General features: G+C 35.5%; 1 protein-coding gene across 1 annotated transcript; it reads left to right on the top strand.

Annotated features, from left to right (window-relative positions):
• Window positions 1-1,784: 1,784 nt before the first annotated feature.
• LOC129889194 (serine/threonine-protein kinase STY17-like) lies at window positions 1,785-3,577 on the top strand. The gene is made up of 3 exons (XM_055964393.1): window positions 1,785-2,351; window positions 2,535-2,677; window positions 3,196-3,577. The coding sequence occupies exons 1-3, from the start codon at window positions 1,808-1,810 to the stop codon at window positions 3,382-3,384; spliced, it is 876 nt and encodes a 291-aa protein (XP_055820368.1). The 5' UTR covers window positions 1,785-1,807; the 3' UTR covers window positions 3,385-3,577.
• Window positions 3,578-22,390: the final 18,813 nt, after the last annotated feature.

The raw sequence follows: 22,390 nt of genomic DNA, 5'->3' as shown, positions 1-22,390 counted from the left end.
TGAAATGGCAAACCTGGCAATAAAATCCACACAGGAACGATCGGCAGATCTTTTTCGGGTTTAAAATCTGGAGTCCATTTTTGTAGTCAAATTTGGTGTCCGTCAATCTCAATGACTCGCTTATAGAGAATAAAATTGTAATCCTCATCGTTTGTAAAACTCATAAAGACATTAAAATTATCGTAAACACCAATTTTAACCGAACCTTTAAGAGGGAATTTTTCTGAAAATTTTGACCTTAGATTGTCAATTTGGGGTCGAATCTTCAGAAATCTTCCAACAATAGTCCTTCTACATTGATTTGCCATCACACCATAGTAGTCTTTAGCTTTGAAAATCACGACTGGCATACCATTATGTGTCGTTTTTCTAACTTTCACCTTTTCTTGTTCCTGGCGATGTGCAACCACAGAGGAACTTGGTGCATCAGTCAGCTTGTTCGCATAAGACATCTTGTTTCCATCAGTATCATTGAACCTTAGGGTACTTCCAGGTGGAAGATGCTTTGGATCAAGTGACGGCACCGACGGCGTTCCCATCGAGGGAGACAACAAAATAACGGTCAAAATTTAGAAGAAAACGTTCACTTTAACCTTTCCTTTTTGTTGATTCAACAGAGTTGGTGATGTGGCGTCTAAGCCACCAATAATATCTCAAAATTCTTTTCTACAAAAATAATATTGCATTGTTTTGCTTTATGATCCATAAATGCTTGCGTTGAGCTTCTCAATTTGTCGAGGGTGCTTGCAAAATTTTTCATTCATTAATGTCCATTGACATGTAGTCTTTGAAAGTAGCTTGGTGGATTTCCTTTGAATTGCTACTTCTCTTGATTCACTGTGTTCTGATACCACTTTGTTGAGAATTATTGGGCAGACATAATTGATTGATTGCTGCCAACTTGAATTTTATTATTATTAAGGATATTTTCTCTCACTAGCCCTCTAGCAATATACTCTGTTATTTGTCACTTGGTCACTGACTTCTGATTTGCTTGAGAACTCATTTTTTTTTAAGTAAACATACATCTCATGAAATAAACCATTTCTATTTATAAAAAATTAAATGGTGATGAAAGAATTTAGTGGAGTTAATATTCTAGAATTGCACCTTCCACTTATTGCTAGAAACCTTCTAGAGTTCTTCTTTCATTCTCCTTGTACAATATTTTGGATTCTCCATTATCTTGAAAATTAAGTTGCTGATTATTTTTTTAACAACATTTGCATATTGGGCCAAAAGTGAAAGAGTAATTAATAGTCGCAGTAGTTAAAAGTTGAACAATTGGATAATCATGATACCAACTTTTTCTAAATATTGAAATTTTGACGTACCAAGACCCCGTTATACAATTAGGATTGACATACTAACCCTATAATAGTTTTAGTTTTCATTCTGTTCTATACTGCTTATAAACCTAAGTTCACCTATTCTTTCTGAAAAATTCTTAGACAATATCACTAATTCACTTTGAGCTTTTATCATGAATTTATAGTTGCAAACAGTTAGATATTGCTAGTATACTTTCTAGTGAATTTAATTACTTTTATACACTAAATAGTAGATGTAAATGATTTCTACATTACAAAATTAGCTAAAAGATAATTATAAATAATCATTTAATTATAAGAAAGTGTAATTCATGTTCATTAATAATTTCATGTACCGATTTTTGAATGTTTGTTATATAGCTTCACCATTTGCTGGATTTTGAAATATCTACGAAACATAATTGGTGTTGAATTATCAGAAACATAGTTTCCAATTAAAAGTATATTCTCTCTTACAACTAAAACTTTTAAGTGACATGCATCTATTAATAGTTCATGCATTGGGCCAGATTGAAGTGGAAGAAGAAGTGGCTCAAGGAAGCACAGCACATATATACAGAGGAAGATGGAGAGGATATGAAGTTGCAGTTAAATGCGTATTGCCCGAGTTCTTTCTCTTGAATGAAAACGGTGTTAGCTTCTTTGCTCAAGAGGTCGAGACGCTATCGAGGCAACGACACCGTTTTGTGCTGCAGCTTATGGGGGCATGCCTTGATCCTCCGCACCACGGCTGGATAGTGACAGAATTATTAGCAATGACACTAAAAGATTGGCTGCATGGTCCTGGTAAAAGAAGAAAACAAAGAGCTATTCCTCTTCCTCTTTTTGAAGAGAGACTTGGTAAAGCAATGGAAATTGCTCAAGGCATGCAATATCTTCATGAACACAAGCCCATGGTGATTCATCGCGATCTTAAACCGAGTAACATTTTCTTGGATGATTCCATGCATGTTAGGATTGCAGATTTTGGACATGCTAGGTTCTTGAATCATGAAGAAAAGGCTTTAACAGGAGAAATAGGTCAGCCTTCTCTGTTAATTAATTATTTAGTCTCGTTAATTGTGGTATTAACTAAAATAACTATTGATTTAGAAAATCAAGACATAATTAATTACTTAAATATATATATATATATATAGCCCTAATAATGAGATTATTTGTAGACCACCACATTTTATCTCGCTTAAAGTTTTGAGATTTCAGGAACATATGTATACATGGCACCGGAAGTGATTCGGTCAGAACCTTATGATGAAAAGTCCGATGTCTATAGTTTTGCCATTATTCTCAATGAGCTTCTCACCGGACAATATCCTTACATTCAAACTCATTATACTCCTTCTAAGGTACGTACACCTTTCTTGTCTTGTAAATATGTACATTTATCGTTCGGTAAGAAAAAGGGAGCCATGGTAAAATTATCTATGTGTGAGTCTATAGATAATAGGTTTGAGTTGTGGAAGCCATCACTAATACTTGTATTAAGGTAGACGATCTACATCACACCTCTTGAGGCGCAGAATGCCTTGTGCGCCGGACTATCCTTTTCTCTTAAAAGAAATAAGAGACAAACAAAAAATATTAGTACCGTCCTCGTAAGAAATCAGTATGTTAATTTACTAATTTACCTTTTAACTCTTTTTAAAACTATGTGCCTTATCCATCAATACCAAGATTAACAATGGAAAAACTTTTTAAAAAAAATAATAAATTTTAAGAGCAAAGTGAGAAAAAATTAATTAATTTTATCTTAATTTTGTAAATTGATAAGAAGATATATTTTTAGAGAAGTGGATAAGTAATATGGTATAGGAAGAGAGTAATACTATATTTTTTTGACTGACTCATTGTGATGGAATAATAGATAGCATTGGAAGTTGCAGAAAATGGGTTAAGGCCAGAACTTCCGGAGCAGCATGATGAGCTACTTGAAGAGCTGATACAACTCATACAACTCTCGTGGGATGAAGATGTTGCACTCAGACCTTCTTTTCGAGCTATAACATCTACTCTCACAAAAATTCACCATAAAATAATACCTAGTACCATTTAGATTAAAAATAATAATTTTACAACGAAAAGAAAAGACTAAATGGTGAATTTGAAAAAATATTTAGAAGGTATAATGTCTTCTCTAATCATTTGCCTCATTTTCCTTAAATGTATATATAATCATGATATACATGAAATATATACACTGAGATATAGGAAATACAAGGTGCATACACTGATTTTCAGGGAGAGTCACTGCCATAATGTATATCATGTGAGTTTATCGTGTATATTAGTGTTTATCAAATTTTTTCGTATATTTCACATTTTCTTAGCAACACCATCGATCTCCACAAAGTCACCATAACCATCACTGTAAAAACATAAAATATCTTTTCTATCCCAAAAAAAAGAAAGAGAGAAGAAAAAGAGGATGGAAGAATCGAATTTTGAATCCAAAACTCAAAACTGAAAAAGATACTTAGGCCCATGGGTCGTTTAGCCATGCGATACGAAATTATGATATAAAATTATAATATGAAATTATGAAATGAAGTTGAAGTTTTGTTTGGACATACGATTTGGACTTTTTATGTTGTATGTTTTCTCATAAACATGAAAACTTCATAAGTTGTAAAACTATCAAAATTGTCCTAATTGTTTATACAATCTTACCAAATAAATAAAAGTTTATAAAATCACATTATACATTATCACAAAGTTATTCGAAAAAAATACAACATTTATTGATCAATCCTTAATTAATTCAATAAAAAAATAAAATTGAACATAAGTTGTAGTGTTCAAGTTATTAGTAGCTAAGAAAATTATTTTTTCAATTAATGACATATACCATAGTGATAATTAGTTTTCTCCACTCAATATAATGATGAATTTTTTTTATTAAACATTGGCTTGAACGAAGTAGTAATAAATTTGATCAAAAATAATAAATTTGGTGAATATAAATGATAAACTGAGAATTGATTTGAAGTCAAAAAATTTTTTATATTGGAGAGAATAATTGTTATTTAAGATATAAACGATTTTAAAAGTAATGATATTAATTATAAATTTTATTTACATATGAAACAAATACCTAGTAGATATATATAAATTAAATATGAGTTATTTTTATAAAATATAAACTTGTGGGTCGATTTTTATATTTAAAATATCCCATATCATGATTTGAAATTCCCATATCATGATTTTTGGTGAATTTGAGATTTTATTTCATGATATGAAATCAACGTAAAAGAGCATGTCCAAACGCCTACTTAATTTTGGGAATTTTGTTTTACTCTAAGGTGTATCCGCTGCGAAGGAAAATATTTTTTAATTTTTTTTAGGAAAATAAGTGAATTTCTTTTTTTTGTGTGTGTGTTTGGTAAATTTAAAAATATAATTCTAAAAGCATTTGTATATAATTTAGACAAATACCATGGAAGGTGGAGCTAGAGAGGTAGGGGTGTGAGATTGTAGGATGAGGGCTAGATGAGGTGTGTTAGGGGAGGGGAGGCCACAATCAATAGGGAATATATATCGCTAGTTTAGATTGTAATTACGTTTGCACACAATAGTTCATTAGATTATTTTTGTTCATTAGATACATGTATTTAACGGGCTCAGATAAATGTATCTCAGATACATGTGGGTCAAATTTAGCGTAATTTGTTCTAAATACACTATATCCAAGCGTGTTTCACATGTATCTGGAATACATTGACTCTCTCGCTGTCTTTCCTCCTCTCTCGCTCACCTCTCTCCCTCTCTCGCTCACCTCTTTCTCCATGTATTTATATTTCAAAATGTATCTGAATTTCACAAATTATGTATATGTGTATCCAATATTAATTTCATGTATTTGTGTATCCAAAATCAATCTCATCTAGTATATCTGATATCAATTTCATCCCGTATATTTCATGTCAATTTTATTAATGTATTTGGTGTTAAATATTTAGTATATCAGTACATAAATACATGTATTTTGATTAAAAAAATGCACTGATTCTATCACGATTCGATTCCGGGTGTGATGACACTTATCCTTTTTCACTAGATAAGTCAGTCCAAATCCAAAAAAATATGAAAAATAATGTGGAAACGATTTAAGTAGATAGATAAGTATATAAAAGCGAAAGTCCTAGTCAACTACAATAACCCAAAGGACTGATTGTCACATGTACAAGCCTTTATTACAATAGAAATGAAAGATAAATACAAGTCTCGATGCTTTTGTTTCTCAAACAGAACAAAACATAATGACTAGCATTGATAGCTACCTCTAAAGCATCCTCAAATAGTCGTGGATGAAGAAAAGAAAATGGTATCACTATCCGGGATCAGAACCTACACAAGTGTAGATAGAAAAGATTGAGTACCAAACAACACGGTACTCAGCAAACAAGACACTAAACAAATATAAAGCTAAATAGAAACAGTACTCCCGACATGCCATCTGAACCTCCATAACTACAACTTACAAGTAGAACATCCCAGTCTAACAATATATATAACTCATGTAGAACATAAGTCAAAGTGCATCTCAACAATTTAGATAGGCTAGTTAGGTATCAACAATATCGCATGTATATCAGTCACAATTACACAAAGTATGGACAAATTCTCAAATACTTAAATGGATGTAATGCAATGCAATGAGTGTCCAATAAAATAATGCATGCATGTCCATGCATCCACCACAACGTGTGGTACGACCCTCGATTAGTACTTAGTATCAACCACAATGTGTGGCACGTCTCTCGAATATCATAAAATAACAACCATGACGTGTGGCACGTCCCTCGAATGTCATAAAGTAACAACCAAGGCGTGTGGCATATCCCTCAAATCCTTTTTGTTTTTCTCTTTCATCATACCTTAGTCAGAACCATTTTCCATCGGTATAACCATCAATTTGTGTAACACCCCCTAAAATATTGTATGTGGTGTTTCAATTCTTGATGAAAATAATATTACTTCTGTATTTTGGGCATAACTTTTCATAGGTTAGTCCAAATTAGGTGATTCAAATTTTTCCAACGTCATTATCTACAACTTTGGTTAGACCATATCTTAAGATTCGGAGGATAAGTAGGTCAAATAAATTAATTTTTGCAAGACATGGTGCTGTGATGAAATATAGTATTTGTAGAAAATAAATCATATCTCATGGTAGGATGCTCCAAATCGGTTGATTCTTGAATGACATGAAAATAGACTTCTAGATATACAATTCATATGGACACCAAATCCTTCAAACGCAGCTCTGAAAAAGGTATATGTTCATCTCACCAACCATGGAAAGATCTAGATCCATTTGACATCACCCATGACATCAATAGTCCTCCATTTGACATCATCCATTAGATCACAATCCTCCATTGAATTTTCAAGATCATCTTTTGTAATTATTTTTATTTATTGTTAGATCTCTCCTCCACACATATAAATACCCACCTTATTTCCTCATTTTATTCATCAAGCTTTTTCAAACAACTCTTCTCTCTATACACTTCTTTACTCATTTTTAAATATAGTTTTAATTTTTAGTAGTGTAGAAATACTATTTCGGTGATTCTTATACTCCGGGTAGTACATAAAACTCTCTGGTGAGGAGAAAAGGCTAGGAGTTCAAGAGTGTTCATTGAGTTCTTCAATTTGGAGTAAAGCTTCACATTACAGGTATGTAAGGCTATTCATAGCATTGGATTGAGTTCGTCCATGCGCCCAATATTTAAATTCATCATAATTGAGTTATAATTGAGTTTTACCCTAATCTTGAATTTCAAATGAATTAATTCTTCTTCTATTGACTTAGATATATTTATGCATTGAGATTATTATTATTTTTATCTCTTATATTATTAGAATTATTGTTCGTGGCTACTTTCCTATAAACCCTAATTGATTTGATGTTCATGAATATTTTTATGCGTGTTTTGAGTAAAGATGTTGGATTTTAATATTCATTGACAAAAAGAGTGATTTGAATTAATACTATATATGTATTTTATTGAGTTTTGAAAAAGCAAAAGAATTGAATTTAAATAAATTTGATTAAAAGATGTTTTGACCAAGATGTTTTGATGAGATGTAAATGATGTTTTGAAGTCTAATGATTGATGAAGAGGTAATGAGATGAGTTTGATGTTTTAAATAAAATTACAATAAGACTGGATGATAATGTTAATATGAGCACAAATTTTGAAAGTAGTATTGCGCACCAAGTTGGGTAAGAGTTTAATTGACTCAAACCCTAGAACTACATAGCCAGCTGTCACGACCCAACTCCATAGGCCGTGACTGGTGTCCGATTAGGGCACCCATACGTACCCTTAGCCCCACTGAGTATGTTAGCCGAATAAACATATGAAGAAATCAAAAAATATCGCTAGAGAGCGCACGAAAATAGATGTAGCATACGAAGGCCGTTAAGGCCATCACGGAACATAAAGCCCAAAATATATATACAGAACCCACATCACAAGTCTACAGACCTCTACAGAATGCTAGCCTAGTCATATGACGGGACATGGCCCCATCGTACCCCTGAATAAACAAACATTTATATTAAATGACCAGTATCAAAAGTTAGGCTCCGAAATAGTGGAGCACTTCCAACATGGCTGAGTGGAAACCCTAAGCTGGAAGATCTCCAAAGTTAACATCTATACCTGCGGGCGTGAAACGCAGCCCCTCGAGGAAAGGGGGGTCAGTACGACATATGTACTGAGTATGTAAATCATGGACTGGAACAAGTAAAGCCATTACCAGAACAGAAGGTGCAAAAGTGAGCTAAATACCCAGAATATCAAAATGTTTTTCATAACCACAAATAATGTATGCAGATAAACATATGCCATATCCGGCCCTATTATGGGACGCGGTGAACAAAATGTGGTCTCCACCCCGTCACTGGTGCCACATCACAACATACATCAAGAGTAGGAAATATCTCCGTAACAAATCATATCATATCAGATGGTCATATCAGATCATGTCATATCATATGTGTACATGGCACATCATAACTCCATAAATCCCATGTACAGGTCGTACCTGCCCCCTCACGTTGGGGCACGACGAATAATGCAGAGAAGTACGCACGATAACAAAACCTGGCCCGGGCTCGGTGAAGGAAACATTGAGGCATCCACGAGTGGAGTAGTGAGAAACTATATGCAATTTAAATCATATTTGAGACTCGACGGAATAATCAAAATGAGCTTTCGTTCAAAATCGAGACAAAAGTCATATCAAGTACCTTTTGAAAGTCACTATGGACTATATCAAAATAGAACTTCTAGGAATCATATATATGTATCAAGGCATAACAAAATATCTTTTGGAAGTCGAGAAATTGGCCATCCTAGTGGCTTTAAGAATAGGAACTTCTTTGGAATCATATGAAAGTCATATACTTGTTTCGTAAAAACCATGCCAAAAGGGAGATTAGCTTTGTATACTTATGTCAAATCATGCTAAGAGAAGGAATAATATTTACATACTTATGCAAAAGACATGCTAAAAGAAAGTATAAGCCTTACATACGTATGCCAAAACATGCCAAAAGAAGAAAACGTTAGCTTTACATACCTGTTACGGGTTACTTTTTATTCCATTCGTCTCGTCGTCCTTTAAACCTAAGTAACATAAAAGCAATAAGAGTATTAACAACCCTTGGCTTTCCAGAACCTTAGGCTACACACGAGTATTTGTAGAACTCATCCCCTCGCTCTCTTTCTCGACTAGTTCCCTAACTAGTTAAAGAGTTAACGAAAATCGGGCAGCATTTCCCCTATAATGTGCCCTATCCGAATTTCCAATTATACTCCTAATAGATACATCCAACCAAAAATGATAACCTTCAGCATATATATATACAATTCACATCAATCTTATACCACATAAACTCCAAATGACTCGCTCGAAACCACGATACCAAAATAAGGTTTCTAATTTCCGTTTTGCAAAACCTTTAACCATACGAAGCGGAGGTGTCATGTGGCTACAAAAAGAAGCTCCCCCACCTCTTTTAGGACACATTTAGGCCCTGAAACACACACCACACATCTGTATCCACACACCACAAGCACAACACCTTGCTTCGACTACAATTTAACTATAGCGACTCCAATTTAGTTTGTTTCGAACATCAGGCATATTTATGGAATTTTCATATTTCCAGCCACTTACACAACGTGTAATACACTTCATAACAACACCATAAACTCCAAATTGAAAGAAAAACCCTTACCTTAACCTAAACTCATCAAAGTCTCCAAAACTATCAAAACGTGAATTCTTGACAGCCTACTATCTTGTATTGTCGCTTAGTTTCGAAGGGGTAATTTAGAGAAACAAGATTTGTGGTCTCAATTAAATTTATATACATGTGTCTTAGGGTCGCATACAATTTTGAATCAACCCTACAATAATTCTATACCAAAAGATATGCCCAAAATACTAACAACAGCCCGTGTAGGATTTCCGAAATGAAATCTGGGCAGCACCTCACCTATACTTCATCATCCTTTTTTAAGAAGATAAAAGAAAAACTGGGTTTTATAATATAAACAAAAGTTATATCCCTATGAAATATCTTTCCAAAACATCTTGAATCACTCGAAACGACGCTTTACACAAGGAGTTATACTATTATTGCTAACAACAGTCTCATTCCAAAAATGGGTTTGTTGACAAGAACGAGAACCTCCTCAAAATCCCAACTATAAATTTTATGTTGTTAAACACCGTTGCTTAACCGAAGAATACCTTAAATAATTAATTCACGAAATGAAATCGGAGGGCTTACCTTGCTTAACCAAATCCATAGCTCTCTCTCCATGTTCTCCAAGTTTTTCTCCAATTGTTTTTAAGTGTAAAGATGCTAAAAAGTGAGTTGATCCAGCAATACACATGTATATATATGTGTCCTTAAGTGGGGACACGTGGCAGCCCCCTAGGGCGCCACCTCAATCATGCATCTAATCCAAAGCCGCCACATGGCAGCATGGGGTCCACCCAAGCTGCTGCATCACCTACTTGACCCTAAGTAGGTGCATCACCTGCTTGTCCAAGTAGGTGCATCACCTACTTGCTTCGAGTAGGCGCGTCGTTTCCTTATTTCTCTTTCGTGAGCCCGTAATCTCGTCTTACTTCAAGAGCCTATGTATTCCTTGCTACTTAAGCTCAAAGTATACTCAAGTAGCTTAGTATGTAAAATGTCCCAAGTAATAGCTTTCACAAGTAAGTCAAGTCCTACGACTCACTACTTGACCTCCAACTTCTTCCGATTTCTTATGACCCTATTTCCAATCTTCTCTATTATGGAGTATCTCCTTCTCTTTTCCTTAGGATTATTTGATAGCATTATAGATTATCCGACTCACATGATGACTTCTACAAAATTTAAGAGTCTTCCCAGAAACTTAAGAAGCATTCCAAGGTATCAAAGTACGGGGTGTAACACCAGCGTAGGATGGAGGCTATACCTCTTAAGTCCCAAAAAGAGGGCTTTGATGATTGGATTTTAGATGGTTATGTCCTTTACCCTGGTAAGGTATTGGATGGATATGTCAACAACATCGCTTTGTTCTATCATCACTATCTCATAAGTGATGGTTGTCGATCAGAGAAACTCCCAATTGAGTAAGCATTTCTTCTTATTATTATTTTTAAACTTGCATTACATATTGATGTTGAGTTCTGAGCTGAGTCTTTCTAAGAGGAGTTTCTTGATATTTTCCTTACTTTCCTTCCATTTTACATATTCGTACATTCCCTGTACTAACGTCATTCTACCTGCATCATTTTATGATACAAATACAGGTGTTAGAGATCCTCAACTGGCGCAACATTGAAGATCATTACTTCTAGTTATTTGGTAAGTCATTCTTGTATTCGGAGAAACTTTTTATCCTTTTATTATTGTTGAGTATTATGTTTCTTTTGAGGTAGCCATTGAAATGTCATCAACACCGTCTGATAGTGTTAGAGGCTTCGTAGATAAAGTTTGATGATGTAATTAGAATAGTTCTCCTTTGAAACTACTTCTTCTAAGGATTATTTCTTTCCTTTGATGTTGATGATGGAGAGCCCACATAAGTATTCTTATTTTCACTTTAAGACTTCCATTGATGAACGAATAAGTGATGAGACCAAGTGGTTCTCTCGGAGGCTAGAGATGGTTTTTGAGTGCCGGTCACACCTAGGGTACCCTCTCGGGGCGTGATAATTTGGACTTCAATGATAAGATTCTACCCAATGTATATGAAAATGCTCACGTAATCAATAGGCATATAATGACGTCCAATACTATACACAATTCATATCAAGAATATCACAGTGTAATCTCCACAATGAGTCAACAATGTTAATCAATTCAAATATATCACTTCATTAGATCATATTTCCTTTTTATAACCCCGATAATCAACATTAGGTGTGTTTAGGGGTGTCACATGGGCGGGTTGGATTGAAATTGAGAATATTAAAATGGGTTAAAATAAAAATTAAGTTGGGTCATGACCCGCTCAAATTTACTTTGGGCTCAATTGAGCTAAAATTCGAGCTAGGTTATGACCCGCCCAATTTGACTTGCTTAATCTCAATAATTTTAACATATTATATTCATCTTTTATAACCACAATTTGAATTTCAAGTCAAGAAAATAAAAATAAAAATTTAAAAATAGATATATTAATCCTAAAAGATATAAAATAGATAACAATTCATACCTTTAATATGAGAATATACATTACACCAATGCAAATAAAGAGCCTTAAAACGGGTTGAAATTGAACATTAAGTTGAGCTCAATTGAAGATCCTTTTAAAATGGATTAAGGCTTGAATGAGTTGAAATTGAACTCAATACAAATTATCTTGAGCTCAACCCATAAAAGTTTGGGCGGGTTGGGCGGGTTACTTATATTTGGGCTTATTTTGACACCCCTTGGTATGTTCATGATTCAACCCAACCCAAGTTCACGTTACTTCATAAAGCCCATAGCAAGAACACAAGGTTCTACAAAACTTACGAAGGTTTAGAGTTTCACTTGCTTTAATTTTGACCTCGACTACTCCAGAACTTAAGTCTTACCTTTAGTCGATGATCCGAATAGATATAATCTAATCAAATTAATGATTCATCATTAAAAATCGAGTCCAACAACACCAAAAATATTAAATTCGAGAAAAAAAGATCAAAATGACTCAAAAATCCAATTTCAAAAATGGGGTCTAAATTTGGAATTTTTTATTCAAAAATCTTCTTTGAAGTATTTGGAACTCATTGGCGAAAACCATTTAAAAAATGGAGTTGTATTAAACTCATAATCATCAAATTATCAAACTCAAGTTCTTGAATAAAATCCTCTAATTTCCGAAATTCAAAACACTGATTTTGACGTTAAATATGAGTTATAATCAACGGGTAATCAAGATTAAGGCTTGAAATCATTTACCCAAAGGTTTCCCACAAAATCCCCCTTTGAAATCGCCTCCCACGAGCTCCAAAACAAGAAAAATGGTGAAAATAGGGTTTTCCTGACAATTTAGGAAGTTTCACTATTTAGGGATTTTTATTCCTTCGCGATCATGGCTCATTTAGCCTGCGAACCCAATGCACAAAATTAACCTCCTCCACGATTGTGACCTCGACCTCACGAACGTGAGGGTCAGGCCATCTGGCCCTCTGCGATCACGATTATGGCTATGCTAACAAAGAGCCATAGAGGCCTGCCTTCGCTAAAGAGGCATAATGCCTCGCAAATGCGATGAAGGGAAAATGGCACCAGATATCAACAATATCAAATAAGACTCAAAGTTCTCGTTCTCAATGAACCTCGAGATTCATTTGGAATCCCGTGTATACAAACCTTATATGCTACCATACTAATTTCGATGTTCCTGACTTAATGGAACTATTTTAATTCTAATTCGAGGTCTTCATGATCCAAAATCTGATAAAGTCGCAATGAAAGAAGTTTTAGGCCCTAAAAACAACAAATAAAGCTCGGAAACTCTAAAATTTCAATGAAGACCACTCCTAGTCCTTAAATCACCTCTCGAATCCAATGGAGTCGTCAGAATTCAATTTTGAGCATCGGATCTCCAAATATTGACCAAAGTCAACTGTATGATCAAAATTTTGAGAATTTCCAACTTAGAACCTCAAATCCTCGATATAACTCCGAATCTAATTTCGTCAGCTCTCCTATACCAAATTCCACATTCAAAGCTGATGGAATCGATGCAATTCCATTCTAAGACTCAAAACTTCGAATGACACCAAATACCACTTTTTGACAACTTAAGTCTTCAAAGTTCAAATCTTTCCAAAAACCTTAACTCTTCAAAGAATTTCACAAAACTGACTTCCGATAATGATCAAACATGACTCGAGGCAACTACTGGAGGGTTTTTGTAAAAATAACAAAAAATGACCTTTAGGGTCATTACATTATCCACTACTAAATACCATGTTCATCCTCGAATATAAAGTAAAAGAGTACCTAAAGCCTCGAAAGTTGGAGATATCGAGAACACATGTTACAACTTGGACTAGGGCCTAGTCGTGACACGACAAATAAAATTCCCGAAGAAACCCCAACCAAGTCTGTTAGCATATCGTAAGCATACATAAGGTAAACACTAAGCGAAAACTCATAAAAATTCAAAGACAAAGCACAAACTTGAAAGAATTCAAGACCACATAGAATTGTACATTAGTTCCTAACAAACCTCTACGTAGTCAATATGGGTAGGGGCTAAGACATGTCCCTAGCTCACCCTTAATGTAACATAACCAAATTCTTTGAAATGAAAGGAAGAAACCATAATCCAACCATCGACAAATAAGGACTCACCAACAGAGGAAGTAGGAACTCACCTCTAACCACGTGGAGGTGGATATGCTCGTCAACCCCTACATTATGATACAATGTAGGCAAAAGTATGCGTTAGTACATTTGAATGTACTAAGTATGCGGGCATGCTATGCAATATAAAACATGAGATGCAATGATCAAATAACGTACATGCTATATAAGATGATAAGTAGAGTCATGAGAAAACCATTGTTGATCAAAGCATTTGGAAGACATAAGTGAAATCATAAGGAGTACATAAAGAAAGTAAACATATGTGGGATAGATCCTTAACCGACAATAAGACCAAGAGAGATATATTATGGAATCCCAATTTCTTCCCGTACATTTGGAAAAGAGAGTCCTACTTGCCAAGGTAGAACTCTACGCCACTAAGTGGGTCATGAACATGTGCTATAGGTGGATCCACTAGCTAGGCGATAAGGCAAACCTACGGTGGCACGTAGTTATGAGACAAGAGACTTTATATAAGAACCCCATAGGTCGATCCCCCACCACAAACCTCATTCGGTGCTAAGTCAAACCCCACAAAATATATCATAAATCATACTTAATATATATTCATAAGCTTGTTCATAGTTCATAGATTAGCTCAATTTCATACATCATATTGTCATAAGAAATATCATTAGGATCTTATGTCACCGTTTAAGGACCCTAAATTACCTCTTGTCATAAACTTTCTTTCATACTTGAAATTTATAATCATAGCTTATACTTGAAATTAGGGTAAAACATTGATTACATGACCAATTGACTTGGAAATCATGAAATTTGATTGAAAACATGCATGACCATACACTTTCTATCAACCCATGTATAATTAGTGAAAATAATATTATTTAGATGCATAATTTAATCAATAATAATATAATACACCATGAATAAGAAGACTCAATGCATTATCATAAAATTAGGGCTTTTTGAATAAAAGAATCATAGAGAATTTAGAGAGAGAATTTTGGGATTCCATGGGTGAAAGGTACCCATGGATGAAGTCCCACATAACTTGATGAATTCTAGTCTTGAGATTGAAAAGGAGACTTGATCTGGAAGAAAACCCTAGAAATTTCTTAATGAAGAAGAAGACTCTTGAGAGGAACTTTGGGAGAAAAGGTTTTGTGATTTTGAGAGTTAATGTGAGAATGAGAGGTTTAGGAATATAGGGTTAGTTAAAAGGTGAGAACCTAGTCCCAAAAATTATCCATATTCATTAATGGAATATAGGGAAAGATCCAAAATACCACTCATTAAATCTGATCGGAAGATCCTACGAGTGGATCCTTACGAGTCGTAATCCTTTCTACGGGTCATAGGAATGACTCCTAGACCAATCCTATACTTAGAAAAATTTCTAGAATTCAGGACCCTCCCTACGAGTCCATTCTATGACTCGTCAAAATTGTGACGGGTCATAAGATCCATTTATCTTGGCAACTCTAAAAAATACCTGAAACATGAGTCTCTGAACTTCTCCTATGGTTCATCCTATGAGTCATAATCACTCCTACGACTCGTCCTATTGAGTCGTAACCAAATTACTAAGGCTTGTATTTTTTCCAAATCAGACATGCATTCTACAACTCTCTCTACGATTTATCATAATTTCCATGAGTCGTCAATTGACTCATAGATTGACTTCCTATCTTAACCAATTTTCCAGCCTCAACATCCACTCTACGAATCACTCCTACGATTTGTAGTAGCTCCTAAGACTCGTAGGTCCTCTCGTAACATTATTAAATTCACTTTCTTCTTTAAATTTTTCCTTGTTCCAACTTTTTAACTTTTGGGGTCTTACAACATCTCTCCTTTGGGATCATTCATCCTTGAATGAGATTCAACTTGCATAGAAAGGATATGAAAAAAGGACTAGCAACCCAATATGAATGTAATGACACATTAAAATGCATAAACCATGGAAATTTTCAAACTTAGTATAAAACATAGACTTTAAAAATCAACTTCATGAACATATATAAAACATAGACTTTAAAAATCAACTTCATGAACATGCATGCATTTGAAAGACATAGGAAAACTGAAACGTAGGAATTTAGGTGATTTGAGCAAGAACCACCTAATACCTTAGGCTTGAGTGAAGGAAAGATATATGGATATCGCTTCATCATGTACACTTCCACTTTCCATATAGCACTCCCTACTTGCCGATTCCTCCAAAATACCTATACAGACGCAACCTCTTTATTTCTTAATCTCTTCAATTGCCGGTCTAAAATTTTTACCAGAACCTCTTCATAAGTCAAGTTTTCTTCAACACCCACATTTTCCAATGGTACAATGGGATTTGGATCACCCACAAACTTCCTTAACATCAAAACATGGAACACCGAATGAACCATAGCCAACTTCAATGGCAAGTCTAACTCATATGCCACCTTGCCAATACGCTTTAAGATTTATAGGGTCCTACATACCTAGGACTCAATTTTACTTTATTTCCAAAACACATTACATCCTTCATGGGAGAAACCTTCAAATAGAGCCAATCATCCATATCAAATTCAAGGTCTCTTTTTCTTGTATCCGAATATGACTTTTGGTGTCTTTAAGCCATCTTCAGTCTCTATTTTATGAGCCTTACTTTCTCCATTGCATCTAATACCAAATCTTGACCAATCAATGCCATCTCGCCCACTTCTGTTACACCCCGCACTTTTGAACCTTGAAACGTGTTCCTAGTCTTGTTGAAAGTGGCCATGAGACCCCTACTGTCCAGACACTATCAAATGACTCTAAGGAGGGGAGAATGTGATCCTGTAGTAGAGAAGGTTGGAAATAGAGACATAAGATTCCGAAAGGAATTGGAGGCCAAGTAATGAGTCGTAGGACTAGATTTACCTACGGAAGCTACTAACTTAGAAGTCTTACATACTTGAGATACTTGAGGACATACCAAGCTTACGTGGTAGGGATTATACGAGTTTTTAAAATAAGACGAGATTATGAACCCACGAGAAGAAGGAGAAGATAACACGTGGAAGCCAATGAAGGCGTAACACATGGAAGCACCTCAAGAAAGGAGGTGACCCACCTGCTTGGGGTCAAGGAGGTGACCCACCTGCTTGGGGGAGGTGGGCCCCACTGCCACGTGGCAGCCCCACCTTGCTTGCATGGACACGGTGGCCCAATAGGGGCTGACACATGTCACTTCTTGGGACCACCCATATATGTGTATATGTAATTTATACAGCAGTTCCTACACTTAAACATAAGCCAAAGATCAAGAAAACCAACCCTAATCCTAGAGAGAAAAACGTGATGGCTTGGGAGAAAAATAAGGTAAGTCCAGATTTTGTTCCGTAAATTAATTATATAGAATATACCACAATGATATGGAGGTATTACTAGTATAAAATCATGTCTTGGTTCAGCACAAATCGGACAGAAAGCAGTCATGACGTTTAAATCGCGCTAGAGAAGTTCTGAGGTGCAATTTTGGCGAGTTTTGGCTAATTTCGACTAAGGTAAGGTCTTTTATTCTAATTTGAATTTTATGGTGTAGTTATAGGGTGCATTACAAACCTTATAGTCTGCTGTAAGTTTAAGAAAAATCATGGAAATGTTCAACGTTTGAAATAAACTAAATTAGAATCGTTATAGTTAAATTATAGTCGAAATGAGGCGTTGTACGTGTGGGGGATGCTGCTGGTTGTGTGGTGGTATTTTGAAGGGACTAAAAATTTCCTAAAGGATTTGGGGGAGCTTCTGGTTACAGCCACATGACCCCCCGCTTCGTACGGTTAAAGGTTTTGCAAAATAGAAACTAGAAACCTTATTTTGGTATCGTAGTTTCGAGCGAGTCGTTTGGAGTTTATGTTGTATATTGTTGATGTGAATTAATTAAACATATGATTCAGGTTGTTTTTTGTTGGCTTTAGGTATTAGGAGTGAAATTGGGAATTCGGATAGGGCACATTATAGGGGAGGTGCTACCCAATTTTTGTTAACGCCCTAACTAATTAAAGAACTAGTCGAGGAGACGAACAAGGAAATAAGTTCCATGAATACTAGGGTGTAACTTACGGTGCTGGAATGTCAAGAGTGGTTGATATTCGTATTACTTCTGTGTTTAATAGGTTCAAAGGACGACGAGGTGAATGTGGCAAAGAGTAACCCGTACGAGGTATGTGAAGCTTTCTCTTGGCATGTTTTTGGAATAAGTATGTAAAGCTGTCTTTCTTCCCTTTTGGCATGTATTAGCCTTAAGTAAATGGTATGTAAAATGAGGGGATAATTCCATTCCCAGAACTCCAAGTACGCCTCATAACCCCTATCCACTGCTTAGTATTAGAACTTTTGTAAGAATTGAGTATTGCCTGTTAAGGCTTCTACGTGTCAAAAAGTAGTGTGTGGAAAGATATCTCTCCCTTATCTTGATATGTACTTGGTATGAAAATGAGACTATGATGCCATATTTGTTCACCGAGCCCCAGGATGGGCCGGATACAAAATATGTACAGGATGACCACATGAAGGGAGATACAGACTATGTAGAGCTTACTCTCTTTCTTTTCTTGCATATCTTAGTTATAAGTGAAATATGATACGAGCTTCAGGGTAACTCCATTCTTAAACATCTCCTATTTACTTTTGAATATCGAACTCTTGTAATAGTTGAACTAGTTCCCTGAAAACTTCTATGTATTAAGGAGATAATGAATGTACAGGCTCCAAATCTTAAAGACTATATGACACCACGTGTTTAAATTCCATAAATGATTTGGCCCTATGTTAATACATGTCTAGGGTCCCCGAGATTACAATTGAGATGGCCCATAATGGCATTTAGCGGACACTCAACATGACTACACCACTACTCGGGTCCTTAGGTAAAAGCTTAACTTTCTTATTCTGTCGAGTCTCCGATATGATTTAAATTGCATATAGACACTCACTACTCTATTCGTGTATACTATAACACTTCTTCACCGAGTCCCGGGCTGGTTATAAGATTTGTGCAATTCACTGCATTGTCCACCTCTCCTCACAAGACGGCCTTGTTACATATGTATATATATGATGATATGTTATAATAAGGTAGTGATAACACGAGGCCTATGATGGTTTTACAGATGTATTCATTGGATCCCTGGTAGGGCCGGCTATATGGTATAATTTGAACATGCATGCTTTTGTAATTCACAGAGTACAGGTACAGGTTTCTGATTTGATATTTTATCCCCTGCTTTTCTTTTTCAGATATGCCAGTTGTGCTATATTATGTTTTACATACTCAGTACATATGTCGTACTGACCCCCTTCCTTCGGGGGGCTGCGTTTCATGCCCATAGGTACATATACAGGTTTTGGGAGTCCGTCAGCTTAGGATTCTGCTCAGCTCAGCTGGAAGAGGCTCCATTGTATCGGAGCCTAGTTTTTTGGTACTACCACTGATGTATAAAATTCTTTTGTCTATTCAGGGGTACAACAGGGGCCCTGTCTTGTCATATGTTGTCGTTAATATTTTAGAGGACTATAGACATGTATATATGGGTTGTGTATGTCAGTTTGATTCAGCTGGGTCTATATAATATATGATATATGTTATTATGTTATGATAGCCTTGTCGGTTTGTGTGCCCTTTCATGAGGTGATACAAATGAAAGAGGCTACAAGTTTATAAAAATGTTATCGCCCAATAGGGCTTTGATGCATGGCATTGTGTTGTTTGTAGTCCGATTTGACTACACTTGATTTATATGCATTGCATTTCTATAGTTTGACTTGACCACAACTGATAGATATGTATACGGAGGTCCAAGTCAGACCCCAATCGCGGCCTACGGGGTTGGGTCATGATAGAAGTGGTATCAGAGCAGTTTGTCCTTCGATTGTCTACAGACCCTGTCTAGTAGAGTCTTGATTATCTATGTGTTACGCGTCACATCCATAAACAGGAAGCTACAGGACATTTAGGATGTTAACTTTCTTTCACATTTGAGATCTTGCTTTAGATCCGAGTCATAGAAAAATTCCTTATACTAACCTTTGATATTAACAGAAGGACGACACCAACAGAAGGAAGTAATTGACGACATGAGAAGTTACGAAGCACGCAGGTAAGTAAAGTAAAGGCACGAAAGATATCTGTTGGGTAAGGTATTGACATGTAATTAAAATGTAAAGTCAAAAACTGAAGGGAAAAGTAGACGGGAAAATACAACAGATGTAGTTTGAAGTTGGACATACGAGGTAAGTCCAGTATTTTTATATTATTGTTGACGTTGAAATCTCTATGTAGCTACGATATGAGATGATATTGAAAGCCCTGTGTGGCTATGATATAATACGAATATATATATATATATATATATATTGTTGGCCCTGTGAGGCATTGTTGATATTTTATGCATGCAGGTTGTGGGATAGTAAGAAATGTAGAGGAAACTCTGTCGAAATTTTCCCTAAACAAGAAAAAGGGAAAAAAACATAGCTTTATAACATGTCTTGGAAATTGATACCGAGTACCCATATTATGCCAAATTAAAGCTGTAAGAGGTACTCTTCATGTCGTCAATAAGGGATACTCTTTTTACTTGGGGAAGTTTATTTTAGAGAAACAAAAGTCTGTCTGAGCAATACAATTCAGACCACAGTATCTCTAGCCGTAATTGTGCTAGAGAAAAAAAAAGCCTAGGTTGAAGGGTAAGATGTCCAGTAATTGAGCTTCAATCATTTTGAAAGTACCAAGCCCCCAACTCCTAATTGTAAATTATATAAGTTGTTCATAACTCAAGGATAAACTCAAAAGGAGACCAGGTAGGTCAAATATTAAAAGAAGTACTATGATGTTTAAGAGATTCTAGTTTCTTCCAACAATGGTTGGAAAATAGTTTACGATAACAGTTTATAATCCTCCATCGACTAATTGGGGAAAGAGCTTCGAACAAAAGCACCTCAAAGATATGTCAGGAACTGAATATGAGTACAAACTAAATGAGGGATATGTAAGTATGAATTGAATGATGTGATACAATTTTACAGGGATAAAGTAGGACCACTAGTAAGACGTACTTGGTATACGTTGACTAAGTTAAAAGCCTATGTTGGGTAAATAGTAAGGGTAAGGGCTATAAGGTATAAAGGAGTAATGTGCGTACACAACGTCGCCCCAAAAATAACAGAACTCTTAAAAGACAAAGATGACAAACTTAAGGAATAAATAGCACAACTTCCATTCATCCCAAGAAACAAAGGATATAGGTTGGGAAAGCCACTACTCCAAGAGAACCTTGGACAATGAATGCCGGAATACAAATGTTGCCTAGTTAAAAGAAAATTTGGAACGACTACAAATGTATATTAACTTTTTATAAAGATAAGTAGAATGTGGCCTCGGACGAGTTGTTCCATGGGTCCCATTACTCAAGTACAGATTAATAGATGAGGTGTCGCACTATGTGTGGGAAGGCTCCTATCGCCTTGTGATTTAGCCAAGGTTCCGTACATGGATAATCAGGTTGGCAAAAAAATGTAGAAATATGGGGACATGATACAGTACCAAGTAGACTGGGGAAGGAGACTGGATGAATTTAAAACTAGGCATAGAGACATAGAGTAAGGTATAAGCGGATAAAGGTATAAGTACCCTCTAAAGGGGGGAAGCAAGTGAGAAAACTGCAAAGGTAAGATGGAGGCAATTGATATGGCCACATATTTGAGATGGATGCTTAAACTTCAATAAGATCCTTTGTTGAACCAAGTTAGGAAGATCTAGAAGTTGTCAATAATTGGATAGAAGTCAGAATGCTATGCAAGATAGTGTTAAGAAGTTTTCAACAAGACCTTGAATGACGTAACGCTAGAAGGTGAATGCGTATGAAAAGAAATGGGTATAGTAATAAAAGGATATCGAATAACTCAAGAGACACTATGAAGGATAATGACATTATACTAGGTCAAAAGCCAAGATGTTGGCCATAGATTTGGTTGCAAATGATGTTGTGGTAGATAAATAACCAAGGAAAAAGGGAACACAAAACCTCCTATGATAGGGGATGAGAAGAGAAAAGAGTGAATAACGAAAAAGACAGAAGTATAGCAAGATGGGAAAAGCAAGTTTCAATATGAGCAATATGTGTATAGTAGAATGAACCAGGAGACGGAAGGACTATGTCTACCTCCTATAGGTTGCGTCAGAATG

The sequence above is a fragment of the Solanum dulcamara genome, chromosome 5 (genome assembly GCF_947179165.1).
Source record: "Solanum dulcamara chromosome 5, daSolDulc1.2, whole genome shotgun sequence".
NCBI classification, from domain to species: Eukaryota; Viridiplantae; Streptophyta; class Magnoliopsida; order Solanales; family Solanaceae; genus Solanum; species Solanum dulcamara.
This window is presented reverse-complemented; position numbering and strand designations above follow the sequence as displayed.

What these genes read in the sequence shown, in the direction of transcription:
- LOC129889194 (XM_055964393.1), top strand. Translation starts at nt 1,808, where the DNA reads ATGCATCTATTAATAGTTCATGCATTGGGCCAGATTGAAGTGGAAGAA. An exon ending in GGCTTTAACAGGAGAAATAG is followed by an intron (nt 2,352 to 2,534) that starts GTCAGCCTTCTC and finishes TTGAGATTTCAG; the next exon opens with GAACATATGTATACATGGCA. An exon ending in CTCATTATACTCCTTCTAAG is followed by an intron (nt 2,678 to 3,195) that starts GTACGTACACCT and finishes ATGGAATAATAG; the next exon opens with ATAGCATTGGAAGTTGCAGA.